Consider the following 16,952-nt stretch of genomic DNA (forward strand, 5'->3'; position numbering starts at 1 on the left):
TCATATAGAAACTCAATCAAAACCACACAAAATCTGCTTAATGTATGATAAAGGCAATAAAATAATAGTTTAATAAATCTGAATTTTACCAAATAGTTTCTAGAAAGATAAGCCATATTAATTAGGAGCTCTTAAAAGTTAGTTCATTTTGACCTCTAGATGATATTTCACAAAGTCCTCTTGTAAGAACCACAGTTTGTTCAGTAACAATCTTATTAGAAAGATTAAATACAATTTTTTATTTTTTTGTTATGTTATTTTTTTTCCACAGCTGTACCGAAAACATCCCAAAGTTAACCTTGACTTTAAAACTGATATCGTTACACCCCTTAAATGTATTCATCAAACTAGGCAGTGGTATTAATAAAAATATGACATCAGTCCAAATGATGAACAGTCCTTTAATACAGTGAATATAAGAGATCACTGTCTGTGAGCAAAGACTGAGCAAATGACACTGTCTTATACAGTAATCAACATTTGAAGTGGATCAAAAAAGTTGTCCTAAGAAGAAGGTTTTAGGACAACTTTGATGAAAGGTTTTGATCCACTTCAAATGTTGACTAGTGTAGTAAACCAATGAAAGCAGGGTATCTTTCAGTAAACAACACTGTACAGTGGAAATTTCAACTGCAAATGTAAAGTATTATTTATTAGTACACCCTTGCTCAATATTAAATACAATGTTTACCCTTGCAGAAAAAACACATGAATTTTGGGTTTCACCATGAGAATGTTGCAAAACCACGTTTCACATATTTGAAATGTGATTTTAACATGATTGCACGTGTGAAGCTGATGTGGTTTCCCTCGATTTCATGTAAACAAGTTTATTCATTAAGTCACATTTCAAGGCTCATTTTTATTTCTCTTAGTGTCCAAATGTACAGAGCATTTCTTTAAATGCGTCAAAAGACGCAAGAAAGCCTTTTCAATATGTCTGCAACGTATCATTTCTATTTGTGCTCATGCACAATTAATGAAAATAATTAAACTCTACAAAGAAACAAAACATCGCTTCATAAATCACATTTTACAGCAACAATAGTTTTACATGAAATATTACTGACCCTGCCAAATGTTCTTTGACAAATGATAAAACTTCACTACAAATTTTAGCAAATTACACTCTTAAATCACTATGGAAACAAATTTCAGCTTTTGCTGAATCTGAATGTCAAATTATTTTCTTGTATGTGTATTATTTGTGAGTAATTTTGCTCATTTGCTCATTTAGACACCTTCGTGCAGAGCTTTTTCTTATGATAATGTAAACTAGTTAGTTGGATGAAACTCTGTCCACAGTGTGAGCACTTGTACGGTTTCTCTCCAGTATGAATCCTCTGGTGTCTTTTTAGGTTGCTAGATGTAGTGAAGCTCTTCCCACAGTCAGAGCAAATATAAGGTCTCTCACCAGTATGAGTACTCTCGTGCTCTTTTAAATGTTGCAGTCGTGAAATACTCTTTCCACAAAAAGAACAAACATGAGGCTTCACAGCAGCATGAACTATAAGGTGTTGTCTCAAGTTTGATTCCACAACAAATGTTTTATCACACTGATCACAGCTGAACGACTTCACTCCAGAGTGACGGCGCAGATGCGCTTTGAGAACTTTTTTGCGAATGAAACTCTTTCCACACTGAGTGCATGTGAACGGTTTTTCTCCAGTGTGAACTTTCATGTGCTCATTTAAATGTCCATTATGTCTGTAGCTCTTTCCACACTGAGTGCATATGAACTTTTTTTCTCCAATATGAATTTTCATGTGCTTCCTAAGGTTTGATTTATGTTTTAAACTCTTTCCACATTCAAGGCAGGTAAAAGATCCTCTGACTCCAGTTTTTACAGCTTTTTTTTGTGTGGAATTCTTTTTCTTCGAAACGACTGCGTTTCCATCTTCATTTGTGAAATTATGAGGTTTATGAATCTGATGCTGTTTGTCTTCATTCACTTCCATCGGGTCTAAAATCAACATTAAATTCCCATGGTTCAATTGACGATGGACAAATTAGAAACAAATCAGGGAGCCCCAAATTAGCAAAATATAGTTTAATACTGAGTCTACTAGTATCTAGTTTTAGATGTATTGTTAAACGTCAGTTTTCATCTTAATGTTCCTCATCAGTGATTAAAGAGAAAACACCAACCTATTTGTTCCTCTGTATCTTCATGTTTTATTCTGCAGGGTTCTTCCTTAATCTCCATCTTTACAATAGTATGTCAGTAGTTTCTCCTGGAGTAATTCCTTCTGCTTGCTTCTTCTTCTCCTGTGGGAAGATGGGAATATTCCCCAACATTTAAAGGGTTAGTTCACCCAAAAATAACCCAATAATGTAATTTATTACTCACCCTCATGCCGTTTCACACCCGTAAGACCTTCGTTAATCTTCGGAACACAAATTAAGATATTTTTGTTGAAATCCGATGGCTCCGTGAGGCCTGCATAGGGAGCAATGACATTTCCTCTCTCAAGATCCATTAATGTACTAAAAACATATTTAAATCAGTTCATGTGAGTACAGTGGTTCAATATTAATATTATAAAGCGACGAGAATATTTTTGGTGCGCCAAAAAAACAAAATAACAACTTATATAGTGATGGACGATTCTCGTCGCTTTATAATATTAATATTGAACCACTGTACTCACATGAACTGATTTAAATATGTTTTTAGTACCTTTATGGATCTTGAGAGAGGAAATGTCATTGCTCCCTATGCAGGCCTCACTGAGCCATCGGATTTCAACAAAAATATCTCAATTTGTGTTCCGAAGATTAACGAAGGTCTTACGGGTGTGGAACGGCATAAGGGTGAGTAATAAATGACATTATTTTCATTTTTGGGTGAACTAACCCTTTAATCTCTCATGAACGGCTGTAGGAGCGGCTTCACTGACTGAAAGAGTGAAATGTTGTCGCTGTTACTTATTTAGCAGATGATCATCACACCTACAATTGCTCTGAAATATTCACGGTTTAAGTGTTTTGATCAAACAACTGTTTAGAAACAATTCAACTCTTCTAGCTGATTTTTATGTTGCTCTTACATTAGAAATGATTTATCATTAAAAACTCTGTTTACCAGGATTTAAAACACAACATATAACCCGCAACTTGTAATGTGAAAAACCAGAGAGTAACGAGTTTACGTTTCATGTACAACATATCAGTAGGTTCATTTAAATTAATTACTGAGTGATTCACTAAATGAACAGACTCATTTAGGAGTTTGGATTTAGATTTCTCCTAATACATAATAAAATGAATGTACTCACAGTCTGAAAAACAGCAGATTTAGAGCAGAATGAACGCACTTCACATGTTTATATTCCCTCGCTCACTTCTCTTCTTCTCCTGGACTCGGATGTTGCTTCGGTTGCACGAGCGCCCTCTACTGGCGGAAACCAATCCCTATTAAACTATCTAACCTTCATAGATTACAAACAAGCAACCAAGATAACAGCTCTTATTTTGCTTGAGATTATAATCATTATCTATATCCCCAAATATGTTTGATTTGGGATAAAGATTCAAACTTCAAAAATTTCACTTTTTATCAATAATACTTGTACCACATAATGTTAAAATGAAGTCAAGATTTATATTAAAATCAACATCAGTAACAAGCAACCGTTGGAGTATTTATCTATTTTTCATTTAAACTTAAAAGTCATGATTTTGTTTGTTGTTTCATATGTTCTGCTCTCTCTCTCTCTCAAAAAAACCCCAAAACAATTCATGTATATTTTTTCCTAAACTATTAGAGCGAATCATTTGCACCTGAATAATTGAGAGTGATTGTAAGTGTGATGATCATCTGCTAAATGATCAACAGTGACCACAATTCACACCTTCAGTCAGTGAAGCCGCTCCCACAGCCGTTTATGAGAGTTTAAATGCTGGGGAATATTCCCATCTTCCCACAGGAGAAGAAGAAGAAAGCTGGAGGAATTACTCCAGGAGAAACTACTGACATACTATTGTAAAGATGGAGTTTAAGGAAGAACCCTGTAGAATAAAAGATGAAGATACAGAGGAACAAATAGGTTGGTGTTTTCCTTTATTCTCTTTAAAGACTGATGAGGAACATTAAGATGAAAACTGACATATAACAATACATCTAAAACTACACTAATATTAAACTAGATTTGTGCGAAATTGTGATTTTGAATTATATTTATTTTGGTTTCACATTTATCCTTTTACTGAATTATGGGAATTTAATATGTTAATTTTAGACCTGATGAAAGTGAATAAAGACAAACCTCATCATTTCACAAAGATGGAAGATGGAAATGCTGTCATTTCACAGACTGAAAAGAGTTTTACACAGAAACAAGCTGGAAAAGGATCTTTCACCTGCTCTGAGTGTGGAAAAAGTTTTAGACAGAAAGGAAACCTCAATCAACACATGAAATATCACACTGGAGAAAAACCGTTCACATGCACTCATTGTGGAAAGAGTTTCAGTCGCAAAGAGGAATTAAATGTGCACATGAGGATTCACACTGGAGAAAGGCCGTTCACATGCTCTCAGTGTGGAAAGAGTTTCAGGTGCAAAAGCACTCTCAATGTTCATCTGCGCCGTCACTCTGGAGTGAGATCATTCAGCTGTGATCAGTGTGATAAAACATTTGTTTTGGCATCAGGCTTAAGTAGACACCTTAAAAATCATGCCGCTGTGAAGCCTCACGTTTGTTCTTTTTGTGGAAAGAGTTTTTCACAGCTGAACTACTTAAAAGTGCATGAGAGTATTCATACTGGTGTGAGACCTTATAAGTGCTTAGACTGTGGGAAGAGTTTCACTCAGTTAAGAAACATGAGAGATCATGAGAGAGTTCATACTGGAGAGAAGCTGCACCAGTGCTCTTCATGTGGGAAGAGTTTCACCAGTCTATCTAATCTTTTGGCTCATAAGAAAAAGTATTGCCCGGAGGTGTGTAAGTGAGCAAGTTCAGATCCATGACTTATAAATAATTTGATATTCAGATTAAGCAAAAGATGGAATTACCATTTAAAATTAGTAGTGAAGTTTGATTGTTTGACAAGGGGAACCTTTGGGGAAGGTCAAAATTGATGTGTGTTGCCTTCTAAATGTTGCTTGTTTTACAAAACCACATATTGGTCCTCTCTTGTATTGCACATTGTATACGAGATGAACTGAGCAGTAATGCAACAATGTGAAAATCGCTAAAGCAGTGCATGGTCATCTCATACAGTTGTAACAAAAATAATATTTCAGAAAACTAGTGTGTTGCAATAAAACGCTATGATTTATGAAGGAATGTGTTTTGTTTCTTTGTGGAGTTTAATTATTTTCACTGTACATATGAGGTATTTGTGAAACAACGGCAATAATAGTCTATAAATATCATTCGTATCACAAACAACTTGTTTTTAATCTCGCTATTTAGAGGTGATGCGTTGAGAACATATTGAAGACTTTATTGGATTGAAATCACTCTCTGCATATTGTAGAAATGTAAAAAAAAAAAAAAAAAAAAAAAAAATGAGAATTTTTTTTAGGTAAAATCATAATGAATAGATTTAATTTAGCTTACATTAAATCAAAAGGTTTAACATTGTATTCAACATTGATAATGAACCTGTAACAACTAGGGCTGGGTATTCCCAAAGACTATAGAATAACACAAGATGTGTCACTCGTATTGTTTTGAATGGGAGAAAGTGTAACGTGCAATATGGCGGAATAAGTCCCGCCTTCAAAATAAGAGCCAATCGCCGGCTGGTAAAGTCATCGCGTCACTGCAGCGGCTGTTAGAAGCTCCGGTTTCTATAAAAACAGTCAGACGCGCGCCTCCGAAACGAGGCACAAGAGACACGCATTTAGCTTGATCCAGCCTAAAAAATACAGTTTTTTTGTCATGATTGGAGCGTTTGGGAAAAAAAATGAGACAGTTGTTGTCAGATTTCATTGGTGATTTCAAATATGAAATTTAATCGAAAGCTTGGCAAACAGCTTTGGAGAATGTGATGTTTCCCCATTCAAAGAGATAGGAGCTGCACTTGAATGCCCGAGAGGCGTTTTAAAGATGGCCGCCGAGTGAAATGACTTGTCTTAAAGGGACTTTGGTATTCCAAGTGGAAAACAAGTGCACTAAAATACAATTTATTTCAGTACACTTCCATAATGTACTTAAAGTGGTCTATTTTCATGCACTAATTTTGTACTTAATATACTGAAAGTTCTTCTTTAGTACTTCTTAAGATAATCTTAAGAACATCTCAACTGTGCTATTTTGAGACACCATGAATATGAACTAAAATGTGCTTTTAAAATACTATCTCTGTATTAAAAAAAGTATTTAATTACCACTTGTAGTGCACTTGAACCCATCTTTCATACACTTTTAAATATACTCATCAGACATAGAAAATACTTATGAATTATTTAAAATATAGGAATAAAATGATAAGTATATACAAAATGAATTTATAATGTATTGCCCACATATTTTTATACACTAAATAATTAATTTCAAATGTATTGTAACTATGTTAATATTCTCTTTATATGATATACTTGACTACATGTTAATGGTGTCTTTAAATAGCACTGTCATGTGAAATAAGGAGAATTCAATAGCGAATGCAGCAAATATCAGTTTATTAAGAAAAATAGCAGCAGGAAAGATAGCAAGGGTTAGACGTCGTGTGCAGATGGCAAAGTATTTCTTTGTAACGCAGAGACTGCAATGAGCAAACCAGTCCTCCAACAAGAGTCCAACAGTTAATCCAAAACTGTCTAGATGGGGAATATCCAGAACAGGAACGAGAGACTCAAACACAGCCAGGACTAACACTGCATGAACACACCAACCGTCTGAAAATACAGGGCAAAATGCACAGACATTAAATAGCGGCGCTGATGAGCCCCAGCTGATGCTGATCAGCTCATCAGCAGCAACACACACCCTGCGTTCCATTCGGAAGGGATCATCCCTATGCCCTAATCCCTTAAAAGGGTTTAGCCTCCGGTGTGAGAACTTCGAAGGGATGAAGGGTGTAGGGGTCAAAAAAACTGTTTTTTTGGAATGCACTTCTTAACGAGACAATCAAGGAGGAGTACATTGTGCAAGCTGCGCATCTCAATCAGTTCCCTAGTTCAGTAGTCGGGACACTGATCAGGGAGTTTAACATTATTTATTTTTGGTATATCTTTCCGTATTGTACAGTATATTGTGTCTATGCATTTTAAACATTTGAATGAACTGATAAAGGGAGCTGTAAAGTATTTTTGTTGAAGTACAATGTCGTTTTGACCATAATAATATACCAAATCTAACTCTTATAAATATTACAGTATAGAAAAATACTACACATACATTTATAGGTAAAATCGAACTCCGAGCCTCCTGTACCCATTCTGTGACACCAAACAACTTCCCTGTTCAAAGGATCATGGGGGCCTGAAGCATCCATCAATTGTACCCTTCGAAATCCTTCATTCAGAAGGGCCCTTTGAAGTGCCCAGTTTTGAGCACTTCGGTTTGGAACGACCCTTCAAAATGGCGGCCATGATTGTTTTCACTCCGAAGTGCCCTTCGGAGGGTGATATATCCCATTTGGAAAGCACCGATTCTCAAAGAGAGACAAAGCATGCATCTCAATCAGCTCCCTGGTTCAGTAGTCAGGGCACTGATCAGGGAGTCGGCCACATTTATTTACACAATATACTGATTCACGACTGACTGAATACTACAGTAAAGTATTTGAATTAATTTGTTGTGGTGATTCTATAGTTGCTGTGGTAATATAACAAGTGTAATATAAACAAATTACTTTACCCAATACTGTACGAAGTTTTCTACAACTATAGTGTATATTATACTACAATACACAACAGTTTACTGTAGTAAAAACTAAAGTATACTACAGTATTTATTACAGTTTATCAGTTCACTAGTTAATACTAAAGTATGCTGTAGCATTTATTAACAAAGTGTTGTAAATACAATAATATATTTAGTATACTACAATATACTATAGTATGGTTCAAAAACACTATAGTATTTACTATACATTACTATAGTATTTTTTAGTGTACCTTTAATCGATTTAATTCACTCTGTTTATAAGGACTTATTTTTATTGGAAGAAATCTAAATCAGACAACTTGCATTGAGCTGCTCGGACAGAACTAGAGTTCTGAAGTTTTTAAGGTAAATCTTCATATCTCTTAATAACTCTCATATTTATTTATTAATACTTGTATCATTTAAGTGAACATCAGTAACAGCTGAAGGACTCCAGAAGGTAAATACAATTGCAAGCTCCTTAGCAGGTATTTACGTTTGAATCTTTATCTCAAATCAAACATATTTGGTAAGATAAATAGTGTTTATAATCTCAACCAAGATAACAGATCTTATCTTGGTTGTCTCATGTAATCTATGAATGTAAGATAGTTTAATAGATATTGGTTTCCGCCAGTAGAGGGCGCTCGTGCAACCGAAGCAATGACACACATCCGAGTCTAGGAGAAGAAGAGAAGTGAATGAGGGAAGGGAACATAAACATGTGAAGTGGAACACAGCCATTCATTCTGTTTTTCAGATTGTGAGTATATTTATTTGATTATTTATTAGGAGAAATCTAAATCCAAAAGTCTAAACGAGTCAGTTCATTTAGTGAATCACTCAAATTAACTTAAATGAACCGACTGAAGTTGTACATTACGCTCGTGAAACGTAAACTCGTTACTTTTTTTTATTAAACAAAATTTAAGTCCAGACATTTAAGGCATATTTCAACAATCATAGATCTGTTTTTTCGTGTTGATACAGCGTTTGAAGAAAAACAAAAAACAACATTAAAAAAAAAAAATATTTACATGTGGGTCTTGCCGGGCTTCACGTACAAAAACTCGCACAAGTTTAATCAAAGTCCAAAACAATTATGCTTGTTGTGTTCTACTCTGTGAGATCTTTCAAATGACATATTACACATGACTATGTGAGCTGTATGATGTTTTTGGCACACTGAAATACATAGTTAAAAAAAAAAAGTCAAGTTATGAAAACATTTTTTTCTATTTATAAGCAATACTTAGGAGTTAATCAAATTGTAAAGTTCAGACTCTAAGCTTTCAAATGACACCTATTTTTTGTTTATCAAGGCAGCAGTTTTGGAAAATATGATTATTATTTCACTCCGTTTTAGAGGAAGCACTCGTTAAGAGTTGATCAAAATGGTTAGAAGCATTAAAAAGTTGAGTTTCTAAGCTTAAAAATGATACCTGTTATTATTACATTCAGTGGTTGCTTACTAATTTGATTATTAATTTGTTTTTTTTCGTGTGAAGGGGTTAAATGTTGTATTAAACTATGTGATATATTAAACTATGTGCAAACTAGTTACTGAAATATAATATAGTCACAATCTATTTTCTTTTCTAACTGAGCTTATTTCTGTCATTGGTATGCTTGTGAATTCATTTATGTTATTAGTTTTTTAATTGGTTTTATCTATTTTTCATTTAAACATAAAAGACGTGATTTAGTTTGTTGTTTCATATATTGTCTCCTGCATTCTTAAATTAAATTAATGGAATTTTCTAAATTACTATAAGAGCAAATCATTTGCACCTGAATAATTGAGAGTGATTGTAAGTGTGATGAACATATATTATAAATATTATATTCCCATCTTCCCACAGGAGAAGAAGGAGGAAGCAGAAGGAATTACTTCAGAAGAAACTATTGTAAAGATGGAGATTAAGGAAGAACCCTGCAGAATAAAAGATGAAGATACAGAGGAACAAATAGGTTGGTGTTTTACTTCATTCTCTTTGAGGAACATTAAGATGAAAACTATAGTATATTTACGCACAATTGAGATTTTGAACAATATTTATTTTTGTTTCCCATTTATCCTTCTTTTATTGAATTATGGGGATTTATTATGTTGATTTTAGACCTGATGGAAGTGAATGAAGACAAACAGCATAAGTTTCAGAAACCTCATCATTTCACAAAGACAGAAGATGGAAATGTAGTCGTGTCACAGACTGAAAAGAGTTTCACACAGAAACAAGCTGGAAAAACTGGAGTCAAACGATCTTTCACCTGCTCTGAGTGTGGAAAGAGTTTTAGACATAAAGGACACTTAAATGAGCACACGAAATGCCACACTGGAGAAAAACCGTTCACATGCACTCATTGTGGAAAGAGTTTCAGTCGCAAAGATGACTTAAACGTGCACATGAGAGTTCACACCGGAGAAAAACCGTTCACATGCTCTCAGTGTGGAAATAGTTTCACTCACAAAAGCTCTCTCAATGTTCATCTTCGCCGTCACTCTGGAGTGAGATCATTCAGCTGTGATCAGTGTGATAAAACATTTGTTGTTTCATCAGGCTTAAGAAGACACCTTAAAGTTCATACTGATGTGAAGCCTCACGTTTGTTCTTTTTGTGGAAAGAGTTTTTCAGAACTCTACTCTTTAAAACAGCATGAGAGTATTCATACTGGTGTGAGACCTTATGTGTGCTCTGACTGTGGGAAGATCTTTATTACATCACACAAATTAAAAATACACCAGAGAGTTCATACTGGAGAGAAACCGTACAAGTGCTCACACTGTGGAAAGAGTTTCTCTGAGTCAAGAAACCTGAAAGATCATGAGAGAGTTCATACTGGAGAGAAGCTGCACCAGTGCTCTTCATGTGGGAAGAGTTTCACCAATCTATCTAATCTTTTGACTCATAAGAAAAAGTGTTGCCCGAAGGTGTCTAAGTGAGCAAGTTCAGATCCATGACTTGTAAATAATTAATTTTGTAAATAATTTGATATTTAGATTAAGCAAAAGATGAAAGTACCTTTAATACAGTAATCTAATCTGAAATTAGTAGTGAAGTTTGATTGTTTGACAAGGGTATTATAATATTGAAAGTTAAAATGAACTGGTTTGTATTCAAACACTTAACCCTAAAACAGGCAAGAGTGGAAAATGATCATAAAAAAAAAAAAAATCATTTCATGTCACTTTTTATCTCATCTGGACTTAAGTAAAACATCCAAAGCCATTTTTTAAATATTTCATATTGTTTGGATTTTATGAGTTGTATCTCCCAGGATACGTTGCCCTATTTTAGTATAAAAAAGGTCAAAGTCATCAATGTTTCTGTGATTTATTTGATGTAAAAAATGTAATATGCAAAATATACTGCATGTATGATATGTCTAAGTATCCTAAAATTGAGCCATATATATACACACAGTTGTGGTCAGAATTATTGGCACCCTTGGTAAATATGATCAAAGATGACTATAAAAATAAATCTGCATTGTTTATCTTTTTTGATCTTTAATTCATAAAATTAGCAAAAATCTAACCTTTCATTGTAGGAAAAGAATTGAAAGTGGGGGGAAATAAATGTTTTTCTCCAAAACATGTTGGCCACAATTATTGGCACCCTTTTTTATGAGTAAAATATCTCTGAAGTATATTTCCATTCATATTTCCATTTTTTTTTTTTTTTAGCACACCAGGGTGATCATGAACATGAAGTTGTCCAGCCATGACTTCCTGTTCCACAGGAGTATAAACATGAGGAAACACAAAAGCCAAATTCCCCTAATCATTCATCACAATGAGTAAAACCAAAGAATATAGTTCTGATGTGCAGCAAAAGATTGTTGAGCTTCACAAAATAGAAAGTGGCTGTAAGAAAATTGCTAAAGCATTGAAAATCCCCATTTCCACTATTAGGGCAATAATTAAGAAGTTCCAATCAAGTAAAGATGTTATAAATCTGCCTGGAAGAGGACGTGTGTCTAAATCGTCCCAATGTGCGGTGAGGAGGAAAGTTTGAGTGGCCAAAGACTCTCCAAGGATCACAGCTGGAGAATTGCAGAGATTAGTTGAGTCTTGAGTCTCAGAAAACCTAAAGAAAATTATCAAACAGCACCTACATCCCCACAAGTTGTTCGGGAGGGTTTCAAGAAAAATCCTCTGCTCTCATCCAGAAACAATCTCCAGCATATTCAGTTGTCAGACAAGACTGGAACTTCAAACGGGACCGGATTCTATGGTCAGATGAAACAAAAAAAAGCTTTTTGGCAGCAAACCCACCAGATGGGTTTGGTGCACACATGGATAAAAAGTACCTTATGCCCACGGTTAAATATACTGCTGGATCTTTAATGGTGTGAGCCTATTTTTCTGCTGGAGGTCCTGGACATCTTGTTCAGATACATGGTATCATGGATTCTATCAAATACCAACAGATAAAAATCAAAACCTGACCGCTTCTGCTTCTGCTCTTCCATCAGGACAATGATCCAAAACAAACATCAAAACCAACACAAAAATGTGTCACTGAGCACAAAATGAAGCTTCTGCCATGGCCATCCCAGTCCCCTGACCTGAACCCTATTGAAAATAAGTGAACTGAAGAGAAGAAACACCAACATGGAGCTGAAATCTGAAGGATCTGGAGGGATTCTGTATGGAGAAATGGTCTCTGATCTCTTGTCAGGTGTTATCCAAACTTATCAGGCATTAAGGGTGAAGACTCAGAGCTGTTATCTTGGCAAAAGCAGGTTGCAAAAAGTATTGAATAAAAGGGTGCCAATAATTGTGGCCAATGTGTTTTGGAGAAAAACAGTTATTTCATAATGTGATTTTCCCCCCACTTTCAATTCTTTTCCTTCAATGAAAGGTTAGTTTTTTGCTAACTTTATGAATTAAAGATCAAAAGGATAAACAATGCAGATTTATTTTCACAGTCATCTTTGATCATATTTATCAAGGATGCCAATAATTCTGACCACAACTGTATATATATATATATATATATATATAATGTTTTGTCTTCAAGCTCAGGGGTGGGAAACTCTAGCCTGTGAGGTCCACTTTCCTGCAGGGTTTAACTCCATCCCTAAACAATCATATAATGTAATTTATGATACAACTTATAATTTTCTAAGTAATCCTGAAGACTTTGGTTAGATTTTTCAGGTCTGTCAGAGTTTAACTCTGCAGGACGGTAGCCCTCCAGGAGCAGGGTTGGACACCCCTGTTCACGCCACATTAAAAGGCATGAAAATGGTATTAATTTTTTAAATCTAATCAAACGGACATAATTTGAAATCTGAGACTTTGTTCCATATCAAAAGTAACAAAACACAAAGCTTATTTCGATTTATTGGATGGGAGGTGCATTTCAATGTTCAGATCATTCATCAACTGAAAACAGGATAGACTAATCAATTCTTGGAATTTAAGAAATGATACTCGTTCGTAAAAATGGGATTTGATTAAATTTTTACCCAACCCTAGTAACAACCCATTCTGTTGGTGCAGTTGTGGCCTAATGGTTAGAGGAGGGTAAAGTGTGGGAGAAGGTCTTAAGGACCCCCCCCTTAAGGACTGTGTAATTTTTTTCTGTGAAATAAAAGTTAAATGTGTCCAGAATAGTTATCATAGTTTTAGTGACAATGACATACATTTAAAACAAGTATGAAAAATGTCCAGAATTTTCATGTTATTAGATTTTTAACTAAAAATTAAATTTGTATCAAGAGGGCGTTTTGCACCACAGGTGAGGTAAAATGCCCACAGTCTGACAAAGCAAGTTGCTTTATACATTTACAGCAAAATCAGGTCAGTAGGTGTTCTTTAGTGGCTGTTTGACCACATTTGACCACATGAGCGTTTCCACTACGAAAGCAATACAGTCGGATTCGTTTTTGACTACCTCTGGAAGTGGTCGAAAGTGGACAAGCTCAAAACGTTTTACAGTTGTATTTAGTATTGTCCACTTGTGATCCGATTGACTAAAACCCATCTTAATACCAGGTGAAAACGGCCTATACTGTATGTAGTTATGGCAATAGTTTGGCAGCACCATAGATGTTCCTCAAGATTTGCTTTCATTTCATTTAATCTTGTTGAATCCATCGGGATTCGTAAACGTACACATCCAATAAATAAAGTATTTAAAGATAGCTTAAGCTTTAAACAGGGGGAGGAGACTGATTGCCTTTTAAACTCCTCTACTTACTAGTCACTTTCACAACATGGACTGTAAAAAAGATGGACAGAAAATCAAGCCAAAGTATCCAAGTCTGCAGTTTCACAGCCTCGTTTTGTTTATAATCGCGCTCTTGCAAACAATTCTGACACAAACTTACAGTGAAAATGTTTTTCAAAGCTTGTTGTCAAAGCTTAATGGTGGTAATGTTGCAGTAACTTACGGTTCAGCCTACAAAAATACATGATCATTGCAGCACTGTATATTGACCTTGTTCACAGCAGCGCCATCTTTGATTTTTAACAAGTCAAGTCACCTTTATTTATATAGCGCTTTTTACAATGCAGATTGTGTCAAAGCAGCTTTACAGTGATAACTGGTATATAATTTTGGCTGCACAGCAGCTCTTAAAGAAAATGGTGTCAATGCAGGCAGATCAAAGCACTGCTGAATATCAAGTGTCCCCAACTAAGCAAGCCAAAGGCGACAGCGGCAAGGAACCCAAACTCCAACAGGTGACATCAGGTGGCAAATAGGTGTTAAAATGGAGAAAAAAACCTTGGGAGAAACCAGGCTTAGTCAGGGGGCCAGTTCTCCTCTAGCGAACAGTGCTTTGTTACGATTCAGGTAGCTAACATAAGTCCGATAGGATCGCAACATTCAAAGTATTTACTCCAGTTCCATCCAGTTGAGGATCGCATTCATCACGCCGGTACGGACAGTTTGTTGAGGAACTGTGCCACTGGCTGTCGTGTCAATGAGTCCTTCACAATGGATGATCTAGTTGACTCAACAGGAATGAAAGTGTGGCTGAGCGGGATAGACATACGGGTTGTTCTATTATTTAATGTGTTTTTGGATTGCTCTACTGATAAAACACTGCAAATACATCTTCCAGAAGTTTTAGTAGACAAAAAAAAAAAAAAAAACTCCAGACAATATGTCATCTATAAGTCATCTAGGAGCTTTATACAGCTTTTTACAGTGCATGCCATTGAAAACACTGCAAGTCTGTCCCTCACAGTCTCACTTTCATACCTGTCGCAGCGCTGCTCTGAATAAGGTCTATTGACCATCAGAACAGATGTGATGTATTTACAGCTTAATACAACACTGTAGGGATGTTTTATGATCATTTGTGGCATCACCTACTGCAAAACATTTTAAAAACATTTTGCAATAACGACTTGCAAAAGATGAACCCGGACTAGACATTAAAGGCACAATATGTAGTTTTTCGCCACTAGAGGTCGCTTAATTCAAAACAAAGGCGTAGCTTGATGACGACTTGATTTTGCGGAATCATGGGAGGTGCTGTCTTCACGTCTACAGCCGGTGGAAAAGAATCATATTAATGGATGAGCTAATGTATTAAAGATTTATTAACATTACTGTAGAATGAAGCAGGGTGTGGCAGAAAGCCATTGGAGCGGAACGAGGCCGCTGGAGCGATTGCTAATGAGACGAGCACGACACACAGCTCGAGAGCAGTGGAGCTTTTAATATGCTGCAGACGATATTAAGGCCGGAACAGACCAAGCAGACGCTGATGAACTAGTGGCAACGAAAGCAGACTGCAGGGTTGGCTCACGTCGGCAGTGTCTGTGTCCAAAGTTGCCCTGACACACCAAACCGACGCTCGACACCCGACGGCCAAGTAGCACGTCATTCTGCACCTGCGCAAGATGAAATGCATTTCCGTACCAGCAGGTGGCAGTAGCTGAATGGCCAATCAGAATGATCAGATGGCCCGACGGACCGACGAGCTCCGACACCGATTCAACATTTCGAATCGGCCGAAAAAAAAGCGGAACACACTGAGAAAACTTAGTCGGCCGACGAACAAAAACTGCCCGACGGCCGACCGTCGGCTTGGTGTGTTCCAGCCTTTATGCCGCAGACGCTTCTTCCAGGGGTAAAGCAGCGCTGTTTTATTATATTAGATACATTTGTGTGTTGAAAGTTGTTAAAATGCTACTCTGTGCGTTCGCTCAGCGGCTGCTATAAGACACTTGTTGCAGACTGCAGTAAGCTGGATCGATATTAGGCATGGTAAAACATGGTACTCGCTGTAAATCAAGAAAACAAGATTTAAACAATAAGACTTACTGTGTTGAGCTACATAACATGATTAGATTTCTGATGATGAATGTCTCCATCCAAACAGTTGCTCACCTGTCTAATAAAACACATAATATATTAAAGTGTCTTTGGTGTTTCCATGGCTTCTACAAAATAAAACCGTAAATCGAGGGTAACGTGGGTATGATGTCATTGATAGGTGACGCACATTTTTTTAAATATTTTAATCCAAAAATCTTACATAGGGTGTGTCTCAATCAGCTCCACAGTTCAGTAGTCAGGGCACTGATCAGGGAGTCGGCCATTTTAAGGGCTGTCTCAATCGCAGAATCCTTCCAGGACACTGAAATGTTCGCTCCCTAGAAAGTCCCACAATGCAACGTGAAAACCAGGGAGCATTGATGCTCATTATGCTCCCTTAACGGAAGTTCTGAAGCGTGAAACTTAATCACGTGAGCCAACTCGCTATACATAACGACGTGCAATGTTTTTAAAATACAAACCATTATTTTATTATATTTCAGCATAAACATACATCGCTAGACGAGTAATGAACATAATCTAACAAACATTTATAATTTATTTACGGCTGAAATGTTGCATGTATATGTAACAAGCAAAGAATTTATCATAATGTACTTTAAATCACATTACAAGTAATGTCAGAAAGATATCAGCTCTGCTGTTGTTGTTTATAATACCAGTAGTGATGTTATACAATAAGGACGTTGTCACGTCGCCGGAAATAGAGTCATAAGTGTCCCAATGCGTAGTGAATCAGCGTCCTTTACTGTCCTTAGTGCCCAATTTTGTGTACACGATATACTGATTCACAAGCTAGGGAGCATAATATGCGTAGTATTTGTAA

The 16,952-nt window shown here is 36.0% G+C and overlaps 3 protein-coding genes across 10 annotated transcripts in view; 1 reads left to right on the plus strand and 2 right to left on the minus strand.

Annotated features, from left to right (window-relative positions):
• Positions 1–16,952, minus strand: part of LOC127503431 (oocyte zinc finger protein XlCOF26-like) — a 138,734-nt gene that overhangs the window by 76,516 nt on the left and 45,266 nt on the right. The window contains exons 1-2 of one of the 7 annotated variants that reach the window (XM_051877197.1): positions 3,279–3,359; positions 2,858–2,899 (exon numbers count right to left, since the gene is read on the minus strand). The exons of 3 other annotated variants lie outside the window; for them this stretch is intronic. The gene's annotated coding sequence lies outside the window, so the exon portion shown is untranslated. Of the gene's footprint in view, positions 1–2,148; positions 2,269–2,857; positions 2,900–3,278; positions 3,375–16,952 lie in introns of those variants that run through there. 3 more of the 7 variants (XM_051877198.1, XM_051877206.1, XM_051877189.1) reach the window with 3 other exon arrangements.
• The window catches only part of LOC127503448 (gastrula zinc finger protein XlCGF7.1-like), a 71,036-nt gene continuing 54,471 nt past the window's right edge, over positions 388–16,952 (minus strand). For both annotated transcript variants that reach the window (XM_051877282.1, XM_051877281.1), the window contains exon 2: positions 388–2,148. In XM_051877282.1, coding sequence (XP_051733242.1) covers positions 1,230–1,976 — 747 coding nt within the window. In that variant the 5' untranslated portion in view covers positions 1,977–2,148 and the 3' untranslated portion in view covers positions 388–1,229. The remainder of the gene's footprint in view (positions 2,149–16,952) is intronic.
• LOC127503449 (gastrula zinc finger protein XlCGF49.1-like) lies at positions 3,849–5,710 on the plus strand. Its single transcript, XM_051877283.1, has 2 exons — positions 3,849–4,055; positions 4,293–5,710. The coding sequence occupies exons 1-2, from the start codon at positions 3,992–3,994 to the stop codon at positions 4,949–4,951; spliced, it is 723 nt and encodes a 240-aa protein (XP_051733243.1). The 5' UTR covers positions 3,849–3,991; the 3' UTR covers positions 4,952–5,710.

Source organism: Ctenopharyngodon idella, chromosome 21 (assembly GCF_019924925.1).
Source record: "Ctenopharyngodon idella isolate HZGC_01 chromosome 21, HZGC01, whole genome shotgun sequence".
NCBI lineage: Eukaryota > Metazoa > Chordata > Actinopteri > Cypriniformes > Xenocyprididae > Ctenopharyngodon > Ctenopharyngodon idella.